The 14,630-nt window shown below is 43.2% G+C and overlaps 1 protein-coding gene across 2 annotated transcripts in view; it reads left to right on the top strand.

Moving 5' to 3' along the window:
- Positions 1 to 836: 836 nt before the first annotated feature.
- The window catches only part of anapc1 (anaphase promoting complex subunit 1), a 167,657-nt gene continuing 153,863 nt past the window's right edge, over positions 837 to 14,630 (top strand). Inside the window, exons 1-6 of one of the 2 annotated variants that reach the window (XM_052025123.1) lie at positions 837 to 1,013; positions 4,216 to 4,452; positions 5,659 to 5,820; positions 8,535 to 8,586; positions 12,210 to 12,310; positions 12,995 to 13,077. In XM_052025123.1, the coding sequence (XP_051881083.1) occupies positions 4,240 to 4,452; positions 5,659 to 5,820; positions 8,535 to 8,586; positions 12,210 to 12,310; positions 12,995 to 13,077 (611 nt within the window). In that variant the 5' untranslated portion in view covers positions 837 to 1,013; positions 4,216 to 4,239. The remainder of the gene's footprint in view (positions 1,014 to 4,215; positions 4,453 to 5,658; positions 5,821 to 8,534; positions 8,587 to 12,209; positions 12,311 to 12,994; positions 13,078 to 14,630) is intronic. The other variant, XM_052025124.1, reaches the window with a different exon arrangement.

Below are 14,630 nucleotides of genomic sequence, written 5' to 3'. Positions count from 1 at the left end.
ACTCATGAAGTCGGGCAGCATCTGTGGAAAGAGAAACTTATGTATTCTCTCTTTCCCAGTCCTGAAGGGTCTAGACATTAACTATTACTCTTTCCACAGATGTTACCTGACCTTCTGAGTGTTACCTGACCTTCTGTTTTTATTTCAGATTTCCAGCATCTGCAGTTTTTTTGATTTTCATTGATTGGAAGCTCAGGGGTCATCCTTGGGACTAAATGGAGGTCGCCCACTCACTCTGTGTTTTGCCTCTCAGATGTAGAAGAGACCATATTCTGAGCACTGAATGCAGTACATTAAATTGAAATAAGTGTAAGTAAAGCATTGCTTTACCAGGAAGGGGTGCTTTGAGCCATGTTTGGTGGGAAGAGGAGAAAGGATGCTTGTTACTACTTTCACAGTCTGAAATAAAAACACCGTGGGGGTGCGGAGGGGTGTGGATGTCAGTGGTGTGTGGCCAGGAGGGAACGGTTCCTTTGGAACGCTGAAAGGTAAGAGGGGAAGATGCACTTGGGGGAAGTATTGTTATATTGGAGGTGTTGGAAGTGGATAATGACTGTGCAGATTGATGTTAAAAGCTGGCTTCATTAACTATTTTCTATGTTTGTAGCACGCTATCCTTGCAAATCATCAAACCCTCAATTCAGCTGGCGGGGGGGGGGGGGGGTAGAAAGAGAGAGAGAGAGAGCGATGCACCCCGGATCAAACACTAACAGAGGCATCCACCCACTGACTCTCCAACTATGGTGGTAGAAACAACCTCCTCCGGCAGGGTGGGGGCGCTCTCTCCGCCCCGCTCCCGGTGGCGGGACCTGAATGCGCGTGCGCGGTGACAGAGCGGGGTGGGGGGAGAGTCCAAGATGGCGGCGCCCATCCGAGCCTGTGATCCGGACCTTCAGTGAAATTTTCCTTTTGGCGGAAAAATTCCCGCGGGTTTCGGGCGGCGGGAGAGAGGGACAGAGAGGGGGAGAGGGAGAGGGAGACGGCTGTGGAAGTTTCACTTGTTGTTTTAACAGGTTGGTCTCAGCGGCTTTTAGCTCAACGGAGAACGAGGGTCGGGTCTCCCGGGGAGCAGCTCCGACCCAACACCCCCCCCCAAAAAAAATCTCCCCTCTTCCCCCCCCCAAATCTCCCCCCAAAATGTCCTCCGTCCCCAAATATCCCCCTCCGCCCAAAACCCCTCCTCCCCCCCCAAAATCTTCCCCTCTCCCCAAAACCCCTCCTCCCCCCAAAATCTTCCCCTCCCCCAAATCTCCCTCTCCGCCCAAAACCCCCTCCCCAAATCTCCCCCACCCCCAAAACCCCCTCCCCAAATCTCCCCCACCCCCCAAAACCCCCTCCCCAAATCTCCCCCACCCCCCAAAACCCCCTCCCCAAATCTCCCCCAAAACCCCCTCCCCAAATCTCCCCCACCCCAATAACCCCTCCTCCCCCAAAATCTTCCCCTCCCCTCAAATCTCCCCTACCCCCAAAACCCCCCTCCCCCAAAATCTTCTCCTCCCCTCAAATGTCCCCCACCCCCCAAAATCTCCCCTCCCCCCAAAATCTCCCCTCCCCCAAATCTTCCCCTCTCCCTCTAAAATCTCACCCCAAATCCCCTCCCACCTCAAATCTCCCCCCCCACTCGCCAACATCTTCCCCTCCCAGACTCTCCCTCTTCCGTTGCCCATGATCACCCCACGCCCCAACCACCCGAGACTATCCTTCTCCATAAACTGCCCCTGCTCCCACCGGCTCTGACTGCACCCCCAGCCCCCTCCAGTCTCTCCCCACCCCCAACAAACACCCCAACCCCACCAACACCTTCCTATCAACCCTCTCCATCAACACCTGTCATAGCTCATCAGCAGATCCCACGACAGTCCGCTCACTCTCCCATCACAGCCTCCACCGGCACACACTATTTCACTTCATCAAACCTTCCACCTTTACTCCTTGTCACCTTAACCCTGCTATCTGACCTCATCAGCTTTATCACTGTCTGCATCAACCCTCTGCTTCATCATCATTGTGCTATTTCTGTCATTCAACAGTTACATTGACAAACCCATTCCAGCCTCATCCATCCCTTCATTAATCCCTGCCAACTCTTCATCCTCCCAGCCTGTCTGTATGTAACCTTTCACTGGTACCTGCCCTTCCCTATCTTCATTGTGTTGTCAGCCCCAGATTATAAAAGCACAGTGTTAGTTTATGGTTTCCAACCTACTCCAGGACTCTTGACAATACATTCGCTAGAAGGAACTAATGAGTCACTTTGTGGATGAATAAATAAGCAATACTCTGTACTCTTGGCAGCTGATAAATTCAAGTTGTGTGATGTAAAAGATGTAGCTTGCAGTAAAATGGCAATACGCTGTGTAACCAGTGAAACTGGATGTAACTACAGAATGATACGTCACAAAGATATCATCAGAGCAGCTTACTGCAAGAGATTCACAGCTAATTTGCTGAAAAAAAACTGACAACCGGAAACTATCTTACATATCAGTGTTTGCCCCCAACTGATGGTGTTCACTCTGAGGACTGTAACCTTAATTTTTTGACTGGTCTGAGAAGTTCCAGTTCCATATCCAGTAAATTGTTATTTTTTTAACCAGTGAATGAATTAAATTGTACTGGTTGGATATCTAAGTACAGGCAGTCTCCAGGTAATGAACGGGTTCCATTTTTACAGACGTCCATAAGTTGATTTTGTCCATAAGCTGGAAAATACACAAAAATCTCTATATGATTTATCATCTTATTGTAATAAATGGCATAAAAAGTACATAAGAGTGATAAGAAAGAAAAATTACTAGAAGTGGAGAGAGAGAGAGGAAACTAGTTCTGCCGTTCGTAGGAGCGAACGTATGTACATACATCAGGTATTTGAATTTAATAGTATTATGGGAGCTCATACAGATGTGGGGGTGTCCATAAATCAGACATTCCTAACCTGGGAGTGACCTGTGAGCAATAGTAAATGCAGTAGAACAGTACAGCACAGGAATAAGCCCTTCGGCCCACCACGTCTGCGTCAACCATGATGCCAATCTAAACTAATCCCATCTGCTTGCACAAGCTCCGTGTTCCTACGTTCCCTACCTGTTCATGTGTCTTGTCTAGATGCCTTTTAAATATTGTTATTGCATCTGCTTCTACCGCCTCCTCTAGCAGCGTGTTCCAGCTACTTACCATTCTCTGCATAAAAAAACTAACCTCGCAAGTCTCCTTTCAACTTCCTCCTCTCGCCTTAAACCCCTGCCCACTAGTAGTAACTTAAAGCAAAGTACTTGGTGTCGTCAATGATGCCTTGTTTCCATTACTGGTGCTTAACTGAACAATTAAGCTGTGATCCAATTGTAGGGTTCCCTCATACGATGAGACAGACTCTGACCTCATGATCTGCCTTGTTGTGACCTTGCACCTTACTGCACTGCACTTTCTCTGTAGCTGTGACACTTTACTCTGTACTGTTATTGTTTTTACCTGTACTACATCAATGCACTCTGTACTAACTCTAATGTAACTGCACTGTGTAATGAATTGACCTGTATGGTCGGTATGCAAGACAAGTTTTTCACTGTACCTCAGAACAAGTGACAACAATAAACCAATACCAATACCAATGATAATGTAATACCCAGTTGGAGTGATCAAATAACAGGAGTGAAGATAGTACAAGAGGACAAGGTAGTAATATGAGAAGAGAAAGAAGGTCAGTCTAGAGTAGACATAGGTGGGAGAACTATTTTCTTTATCTGAAATTACCAAAGGAAAATAATGCTGGTATTTACCTGTGCTTTGCATGGGAGGGCTTCCAGCCACCCATGCACCTTTCAACCTTGTCTCTTGCAAACAAAATTTTGTTTTTGAGGGCCTGAGGGCCAGTCATATAACTTTCCGTGTGTGCTGATGAGGTCAGTGAGATGGGCTGCTGATCTCTGTTGGCAATTTGGCAAGGTGCATGAAAGTTTGTTGAATGTGGATCTACCAAGAAAAGCCAGTGAACAGTAGGGTGAGAGATCTAGTTTGTTAACTCTTACTCCCTTCTCATAAGTGCTCTGTCTCCTGATTTTACTTTTTCTAATTTCAGATTTGTAGCATTCACTGTGTGTTGCTTTTGTGCTAGATGGTTTGATCAGGGTCTGGCCCTGTAGCAAATGTGTGACCACTTGAGCCAGTTTGACAGAGGGCATACTTTGAATTTGTAAATCACTGCTTTTCTCCTATCAGAAATAATGCTGATATCTGGAACCCATGTCGAACGTCTATGAAGAGAGGGTAACGATGATCGCAGCAGGGGAAATGCAGGAGTTTGTTCCTTTTGGCCGTGACCACTGCAGGCGCCACCCTAATGCCACAAATCTTCAGCTTCGGCAGCTGCAGCCTGCGTCAGAACTGTGGTCCTCTGATGGTGACGCAGGATTGGTGGGATCACTGAGGGAGGTTACAATCCATGAGAAACAAAAGGTACAGGATTGGAAGCTTTATTAAAAATCATGAGTTGGCCTTAAATTAAAGCAAGACGTCTACTCCTGTGTATTGTAAGGATTATTTTTGAAAATGTTTAAAGGGGCATAAAGGTGAAGTTAATCCAGATACCTGGAGTGATGATTACAACAGATGGGTAATTTAAATTCAATTAATTACATAATCTGCGATAAGAAGCTAAAATCACTATTGGTAACTATGAATCACAGAGCTTTTACGACACAGAAGAGACCATTCAACCCATTGGTCCTGTTCCTGCTCTTTGAAGACCAATCTCATCCGTCCCATTCCTCAGCCTTAACCTTCGAGCCCTGTAAATTATTTTCTCTCAAATGCCTGTTCAATTCCCTTTTGAAAGCCCTGGTTTCCATAACCCTACAGATTCCCTCGCTTCCCACCAGGGAATGACTTCCTTAGCCTTGGATTCCACAATGAGTGGAAGTACTTTCCATCTATCTCATCCATACTGTTTTAAAACGTTTGATTAAATTACTCCTTTACTTCCTAATCCTAGAGAATTCAACCCTTATTTGATGATCTCTCTTTGTAATTGGAGACCCAAATACCATTCTGGTTAAACAAAAAGAAGAAAATACTCGGAATACTCAGCAAATCAAGCAACATGTGTGGAGAGTGAAAAACAGAGTTAACATTTCAGGTTGATGACCTTTCATCAGAAAGATCACCGACCTGAAAGATTCTGATGAAAAGCCATCAGCTTTTTCAGTTTGAACTTCAGATTTCTGTCATCTGCAGTTTTTTGCTTTTCATTCTGATAAATCCATATTTTGCTTCCTCCAAGGTTAATATATCTTTATTATGGTACGGGTCTCAGAGCAACTGAATACCCCACCTATTCTGTTTTCATAATGCATTTGTATCTCCCTGTGCTTATGGCTTGGTATATTACTGGATAGATCCTCCAAATCATCAGAAAAATTAGTAGAAAGTTTTCAAATTATTAAAAAAACCCTCATTGATGTATCCATGCATATGTATATAATTTTAACTTACTCCTGCACTCTCATTTTAATCTTAAAAAATATTTTGAAGTGGGATTGGAAACCTCTGTACAACCAAATAACCTTATTGAATTGCCATCTTGGAAATGTTACAGCATGGACTTCAAAGGCAGATTGCCGTTTGGTGCGATAATCAATATCGATGTAACTGGTCATGTTGCAGGAGAGCTGGCACCTGAGAAAAGGCTGTTGTGACGTTGGTGAAGAGCTGGACTATGATGAAGAGCTTTATGTGGCTGGAAACATGGTCATCTGGAGCCGAGGAAGTAAAACCCATGCCTCTTCAGTTTATAAAGCGTTCACAGTGGACAGCCCAGTCCTGCAGGTTAGATGATGATTTATATTTACTTTATGTAAACCCACAGAACAGACCTGTGCTTTTTAATATATGTTCCCTCCCAGAGTAGATCATATTGGCCTTTTTCCTGTCACTTTTCATTTTCATGTGTAACTGTGTTTGTTTGTACTTCTGAAACGATTGAGAAACGTTCTCTTTGCCTGACTGGGATTGAGAAGAAAACATCCTGTTTCTTTCGTTATCCTTAAGATGTTCTTTTTAAACTGTGAGGGCAGTGGTTTAGGATGGATTAAACTTTGAAGCTTCTTCACACTTAGAAGCAGTGTCTTGGTTTTAGCTTTCTTTATAATTCATTCATGGTCTGTGGGCATTTCTGAGAATGTGATGGTGAAGCACCTTGAACCTCCACAGTCCTTATGGTGATGGATAATGGGATTGGATGTGGAGTTCCAGGATTTTGAGACAGTGATGCTGAAGGAAAAGGATTTACTTTTAAGTCAGAACAATGTGTGACTAGGACGGAAACCAGCAGGTGGTGGTATTACCAAGGACCTGCTGCCCTTGTCCCTCTCGTTGATAGAGGGTGTGGGCTTGGGAGTTGCTATTGAAGAAAACGTGATGAGTTACTGTATTCCGCCTTATAGATGATTCAGATGACAGCCTTGGTGTACCAATAGAAGGATTGAAGATTTAAAGTTTGAATGTTTCATAGGGTGCTAAGCATTGGGCTACCTTGTGTGGACGTAGTGTTTTTTCAGGTGTTGAAGCTGTATTAATTTGACTAGTCAGGAGATGACTCACTCGCCATAGTATGCTGATCTGTTCTTGTGTGGTTGGTACTGTGAACTTTATGATCAGTGGTGACCCTTGGGATGTTTGTTGTGCATGATTCAGCAATGGTAATGTCTGAGTCTACAAGGGAGGTAGTTAGACTCCATATTGTTGGATGTGGTCATTGCCTAGTATATGCGGTGCCATTTACCAGGCTGTAACTCAGTGTTGTCCCAGTTTTCCTGCATGATTCATACAGTTTGCTTTGGGTATTATCTATCCTAGAATGGTTCCCATTCATCAGTTATTCTGCAGAGAACAGAAACAGGCATTTGACCTTTCGATTCATGCTGTGCAGTGCGTGCAGCTTCCCATGGAGGAGAGAAAGAAATCCCATTACTTCCAAACAAAAAAGTAAGATGGATCAGAAACTCCCCCTTCGACTTGGCACATAACAGAATGAAAAATTCAGAAATGAAATAAATTGTAATGTTCAGAGAATGAGGAGGGAAGGGAAGGTCTGCCCAGAAGCAAAATATTGCAGATGCTGAAAATCTGAAATATAAACAGGGAGTGTTGGAGGTTAGGCAGCTTCTGTGAAGAGAAACAGAGTTAGCATTTCAGATTGATGACCTTTCATCAGAAGTGTAAGGTCTGTAATGGGGACGAAGTCAAGAGAATACTGTGTACACTTCAGGTCACCACACTATAAAAAGGACATAATTGCACTGGAGAGGGTGCAGAGGAGATTCACCAGGATGTTGCCTGGGATGGAGTGTTCCAGTTATGAGGAGAGACTGGGTGGATTGGGTTTTTATTTTGGAGGGGAGAAGGCTGAAGAGCGTCCTGGTTGAGGTGTACAAAATTATGAGAGGCATAGATAGAGTGGTTAGTGAGAAACTTTTCTCCTGAGCAGCTTTGTGCATAACCAGAAGGCATAGTTTGAAAGTAAGGAACAGGAACGTACAGGAAATTTGAAGAAGACTTTTATCACCCAGATGGTGGTTCAAACCTAGAAATCACTGCTTGAGGGGCGCGTGGGGACAGGTGCTCTTACAACATTTATATTTAGGTAAGCCCTTGAAGTGCCATGGCACTGAAAGCTACAGGTTGAGTACTAGAAAATGGTATTAGCACAGATAGATACTCAGTGAGTTGACAATCCGGCCTCTGTGGTGTATGACTCCATGACTCTATGGAGCAGGCTCAATGGCCTATTCCTCCTTCCATTCCCGTTCTTATTATGTTGACACCAGAGACTGCAGATGCTGGAATCTGAAGCAATAAGCAATCTGCTGGAGGAACAGCAGGTCAAGCAGCATCTGTGGGGGGGGGGGGGGGGGGGGGGGGGTGGGAATGGAATTGTCGACATTTCAAGTCAAAACCCTCTTACTATGTCCTTGTGTTCTGAACCTGTTTTTCACCAGCGTGTCATTTGAAAGACATGTCAAAATTTGGATAAGGACATGGATAGGAGGGGAGTAGAGGGAAATGGGGCAAATGGGACTAGCTTGGTGGGTACTGTGGTCGGCATGGACGAGTTAGGCCAAAGGACCTGTTTCCTTGCTGTATAACTGTATGACTTCATCTGAAGATTCCACTTTGCCCTGACTCCGTGTGATGCCATTAGTACTATAGTGAGAGTTTCTTATCCCACATGCATCTATAACACTTCCTCTATCACAGTTGGATGATAACATTTTATTGCACCTCCCATCTCCTCATGAGCATTCATTGGCAGTCCAGATGAAGGGTCTTGACCTGAAACGTCGACTGTCCATTTCCCTCCTCAGATGCTGCCTGACCCACTGAGTTCCTCCAGCAGATTGTTTTATGCTCCCCACTAGCATTACTGCAGTAGGCTGCACGTGTTCTGAACTGGTCCAGTGTATTTGAATCATTGATCCAGAAAACAGAAAATAAAATGTATAAGCAGTTAATCAACAAATTTCTCTCTGTCTTGACTGTAGGCACTTTGGTGTGACTTCAGCATACCACAGGACAAGACTGAATGTACAGAAGGTAAATTCCCACTTTAAATTATTGTAGATAAAAGGGCTTATTTTTATATTTCAATTCACAGATTAAAGAATTATGTTGTTAATTTTCTTCAGGCCTCTTACTTGCTGGATGAACTGGGAGTTCATTAGATAATGTTCATATCTGTGATAAATAGCTGTTCACAACAATAATTGATTTTAACTGACTGCCTTGCATTTTCTGCTATATCCAACCTCCATTATAACCTGCTTCTACATATCTTCTGTTGTAATTTGATGTGCAACCTGAATATTCAGAAAGAAAGAGACAAGAAACATACTGTACCATGGGAAAAATATCGCTGAACCATCAGGGTTCAGGCTGCTCTGACAATTTGAGTTTCCTAAATCAACTCGCAAGACGTGTGTTGCATCCTATGGTGACAGTTATTGTATTTCCCTGATTATCCTTGAGAAACTGGTGATCTCTCTCTGCTTCTCCTCTCTCCTTTAAGAAGAGAGTGAGGTCTAGAACCAGGGGTCATAGCTCAAAATGGGGTTGGCCATTCAGGACAGAGTTGAGAAGGAATTTCTTCATCTAGAGGTTAGTGAAGCTTTGGAATTTTCTACGCAAGAGGAGGCTGAGTTGCTGAGTATATTCAAGGCACAGGTCAATAGATTTTAGATATTAAGGGAAACGAGGGATATGGGGTTAGTGCAGGAAAGTACGTTGAAGTAAAAGATCAGCCATGATCATTGGTAAGTTGATTTATTGTTGTCACATGTACCGAGGTACGGTGAAAAACTTGTCTTGCCTACTGTTCATACAGATTAATTCATTACAACAGTGTATTGAGGTAAAGCAATAACAGAGTGCTGAATAAATCATTGAACAACAGAGTTGGTATGAGGGCCAAATAACCTAGTCCTACTTCTGTTTCTGTTTCTTGTTTCTTACATCCTTTTCTTAAGGTTTAGCTGTGAGGTTTTAATACACCTGCCCTAATATGTGGCTCTGCATCAAATTATTTCCTTATAACATTCCTAGGAACCGTTTCAGGAGCCAGAACAATGTACCACCAGAAGAAGACTCAAAATGCTAAGGCCATTGAAGCATTCCATTTCTGCTGTTGCAGTAAAGTGTCTCTAATTCTGAAATAAAACCAGAAAGTTCTGAGAGTACACAAGAGGCTGTCCAGTCCGGATGAAGGATCTCAACCTGAAATGCTGTCTGTCCAATTTCCCTCCACAGGTGCTGCCTGACCCGCTGAGTTCCTTCAGCTTCTTGTTTGTTGCTCTAAATTCTGGGAGTACTCAGGTCAGGCTGTGTCTGTGGAGATAGAGAAGCAGTTAGTGTTTCCAGTCGATGACCTTTCGTCAGAACTAGGAAAATCTGGAACTGGTAGTTGGTTTATTATTGTCACATGTACCGAGGTAGTGAAAAACCTTGTTTTGCATGCCATCCATACAGATCATTTCACAACATAAGTACCTTGAAGTAGTATAGGGAAAGCAATAACAGAATGCAGAATATAGTGTTACAGTTACAGAGAAAGTGCAGTGCAGGTAGACAGTAAGGTGCAAGGCCATGGCGAGGTAGATTGTGAGGTCAAGAGTCTGTCTTATCATACAAGAGATCCATTCAATAGTCTTCTAACAGTGGGATAGAAGCAGTCCCTGAGCCTGGTGCTACGTGCTTTCAGGCTTTTGCATCTTCTGCCCAATGGGAGGAGGAGGGGGAGAGAGAATGTCCAATGTGGGTGGGGTCTTTGATAATGTGGCTGCTTTACCGAGGCAGTGAGAAGCCTGTCCATGGGGGAGAGGCTGATTTTCGTGATGTGCTGAGCTGTGTCCACAACTCTCTGCAGTTTCTTACAGTCTTGGGCAGAGCAGTTGCCATACCAAGCCTTGATGGATCCAGATAATGAAAAGAGTTTCAAGTTGCATAGAAGGGGTGGGGGTGTGGGGATGGAGAGAACAAAAGGAAAATCTATGACAGTTTGGAGACCAGGAGACACTGAATGACGCAAGTCTGGAACAAGTCATCTACTTGTTCATCTGATGTGTTTGGAGGAGGTGTAAATAGAAGGAGGAGAGAGAGGAAGAAAATGCTGGAATGTGAGATACAAAGTACTGCAGTTGCTGGAAATCAGAAATAAATGAGAATGCTGGAAACATTCGGCAAGTTAGGTACCATTAGTGGAGAGAGAGAAAGTAACTGATCTTTCATTGGGACTGGCCAGTTCCAACAGAAAGGTTGATTATCTGAAATTGTTGAATTCAGTACTGTGTTCTGAGGGCTTTAACGTGCCCAGTCAGAAGGGGAGGTGCTGTTCCTCAAGGTGACTTTGGGCTTGATCGGAACCAGATCAATGATCAAAGGCAGAGGGGTTAGGGAGAAGAGGGGCATAGAATTAAAGTGATGGGCATTTGGTGTTACCCCTGCAGATGCGTTTTGCAAAATGGTCATCATTATCTGGCTTGGTTTGTAACTGCTGAATGTTACACAAATAAATTGGAAGAAGTCCATCTCTTTTACACCTGAAATGAGTGTTTGGGCTCCTGGATGATGGGAAGGGAAGAGATGGGAGATGCAACACTTGCCCATTCGTGATTGCTTGGGAGTGTATTATGAGAAGGGAAGTGGCCATTGGTAGATATGGGTGAGTGAACCAAGGAGTTGCAGAGGGAGCAGTCCCTTCAGAATGTTGGAAGGATGGGAGCGGGAGGAGAGACGACATGCAGTGATGGCATCTTGTTGGGTGGTGAAAATTATAGAGGATAATGTGTTGAATGTGGAGCTTGGTGTGTAGCAGATGAGAGCATGGGGAACCCTATCCTTGCTATAAGTGGGAAGAGAGAATGTATGAGCAGAAGTGCAGGAAATGGAGCAGATGCGGTTGAGAAACCTGTCAACTATGGTGGAGGGGAAACCACCAACAAGCAAAAAGGAAGACGTCTCAGAAGCACCGGTGTGGAAGATTTCAATATCAGAACAGATATAACAAAGATAAAGTGGGAGAATGTATTAGAGTCCATACAGAAGCAGGGTGGGAGGATATCTGTGGACTAGTAATGGATTGTGATCACTAACCTATCCAGGAAATAGAGAGATATCTCTAATTCTGTTATTTCTGTTATTGTGAACAGAAAATACATCCTTGGGGCTTTCTATATATTTTCTCTCTTGTTGAGATAATCTCACACTCTGCTGCACTGAAAACTCAGCAGGGTTAACCTGGATCTGCAATTCTTTCAGCTTGGTTTCAGTTAGCCTAAGATTAAATGCTTGATATTTATGCTGACCCCAATCAGACCATCTCTTTGGTAATCTTAGTAATTTTTGACTGTAATTTATGTCGCTTGGATATTCCAAAGCTTTCATCTTGGTAATTAGACTCCCTGTCCAAGGATCCAGGGATGTTGTGCATTTCACAATCAGCAAATTCAAACCCTACATAGGTAGATTTCCTTGGAAATCTCTCAGATCTGTTGTTGGGTTTTAACACATACCAGTCAGACCACACACAAGAAGTATTTGACTGAAATGCACTATCAAATAGCATTATTGTGGTAAAGGATGGCTGCACTTGTGAATTTCATTTCTAATTTGTGTTGCTCTCTGCACTTACTCATGAACTCTAATTAAAACTCTTTCTCCCTCAGCTCAAGAGAAGAGGGAGAAGTGTGTATGCATAGTACAGAAATCCAGTGTAAATGTGCACACCGTGGATGGAAAGGACTACATTGCCCCATTACCTTTCCAGGTAGTTAATAATTTCTTGGCCAACATTCTGTCCTCGACCAGCATCGCTAGGCCTATATAAATAACCTGGCTATTCATTTGTAAACAAATAACTAATGTATTCATCTCGATAGCAACAGTGACTCTACTTTAAGACATTTGTTTTACTTGAAGCATTTTGACATTCTGGGAAGTCTGATACAGTAGTATATTAATGCAAGTACCTCTCTTCATTCCTAAACTGAGGGGAGATGGTAATGGTATTTGAGCAAGTGTTGTCCACCTGATTAAGGAAAAAAGATCTTGCACTGGTTTTATAAATTACGAGTTTGTGGTTTAAACTCATCGAAACAAACTAAATTGAATATTTCTAACACTTTGTATTTTCCGCTTGAGTTGTTATCTCGCTTTGCAAACGAGTTAGTTAAGATTTCAGATTAGTTTATTGTCATATATACCAGGGTGCAATGAAATTCCTTGCTCACGTGATGCTCACAGAGTAAACTGTACATGGTAATAATAAATACAGCAATGAGTGCAAAATCAACAGAGTGGTGCAAAGTACAGTAGTGCAAAAAGAAATGCTAAAGAGACAATAACAGAAGAAGTAGTGTTAAGGGTTCGAGAATGTGGCAGCACCATTGGGAAGAGGAAGGGGATGTGAAAGAATAAAGTAGTTAAATAATATTTTGCCATCTCCTGTTAGGTTGCAGATGTGTGGGCGACTGCATATGGGCTAATGTTCGAACGTAGTAATCCTGTTCAAGAAATACCTTTAAGTCCTCTAAGGTAGGCACGTGAAAAGTACAAAAGCACATACTTAATCAGAATTGCTTCCATCAAGTTGCTCTTGCAAGTTTATCACTGACTTTGCCTTGTTTCTACAAGCTAGATTTGGATGAAGACAGACCACTTGATCTTACTGTTGCTTCCACCTTCCCATATTTGTAAGGAGAAATGTTAACTTGGACCTCCCCATGATGTCAGGGCTGTGTTATACCAATTGAATTAGAAATGGAAAATTGGTTGACAGGGGGAGGGATGGTTTTGTTTTGGAAGGGTGGGAAAGGTTTTGGCTACTAAGTGTCCTGTTAACTATCCTAACACAACGAACCAACCTAAGGGGGCCAAGCTCACAGTCCAACTCTGGCTCCTCGCGGTTTAACTCCATCCCCACCCCTGACCAAAACACATTCTGAATTGAATAAGTTACACACAGGCTGAATTAGAATTTTTTTTTTGACTCATAGAACAGTTATGACACAGAAGGAGATCAGATGGCCCACCGAACCTATGCTTGTTGACAAAGAGCTGCTCAGACCAGTGTCACCTTCCAGTTCTTTGTCCACAGTCTTGCAGATCTCTGAGTACTTTTTAAATGTCTATATCCCCCATTGAAGCAATGAATTTCCAAACTCCCACCTTCTCTGGCTGAAAAGAAAAATCCTCTTTGTCTCATTCATCCTTCTACCAATTACTTTAATTCTACATCCCCTGGTGTTTGACCTCTCCACAAAGGAAAATAAGTCTTTCCTACTCACTGGATCTAGGCCCTTCCTAATTGCAGATACATAACTCAGTCTCCCCTCAGCTTCCTCTGTTCCAAAGAAAACAATCCCAGCTTATCCAATCTTTCCTCAAAGCTGCAACTTCCCCATTCCAACAATATCCTTCTGTGCACCCTCTTCTCTCCACTACATCATTCCTACAATGTAGTGACCCGAACAGAATGCAGTACTCCGGTTTTAGTCTAACTAATATTGCATGCAGTTGCAGCATAACCTCCCTGCTCTTAGATCCCTCAGATAATAAAGGTGAGCATCCTGTCTACAGTTTCAATCACCTTATTGACCTGCCCTGCTATCTTTTAAGGACCCTTTTAGTCTCAAGAACACCAGAGTTCAAATCCCACCACGATAGCTGTGAAAATTAAATTCAGTTGATAATATGAGTTTTGGAACAAACCACCTTGAATTATTAATGAAGACTTTAAAAGCTACCAGATTGTCATAAAATCCCAGCTAGTTAACTAATATCCTTCAAGGGAGAAAATCTGCCATCCTTACCCGCTCTGATGTGTTTGTCACTCCTGACCCAATCCAGGTGGTTGACCCAGATGCCCTATGAAATGGTATAGCAAACCCACTCAGTTGCAGGTGGCTTACCTGCAGCTCCTAAAGGAGTAATTAGGGATGGACAATAAATGCTGACCTTGCCAGCAATACCCAGTCCTGAATTAATAAATAAAAATGCCTGTCATTGGTCTGAGATTGATCTACTGTCAAACCGCTGTTTTCAGTCAACTTTTGCTAAATGTCTTTATTTGGTTGAAGTGGTTTTAC

The sequence above is a fragment of the Pristis pectinata genome, chromosome 10, assembly GCF_009764475.1.
Source record: "Pristis pectinata isolate sPriPec2 chromosome 10, sPriPec2.1.pri, whole genome shotgun sequence".
Lineage (NCBI taxonomy): Eukaryota > Metazoa > Chordata > Chondrichthyes > Rhinopristiformes > Pristidae > Pristis > Pristis pectinata.
This window is presented reverse-complemented; position numbering and strand designations above follow the sequence as displayed.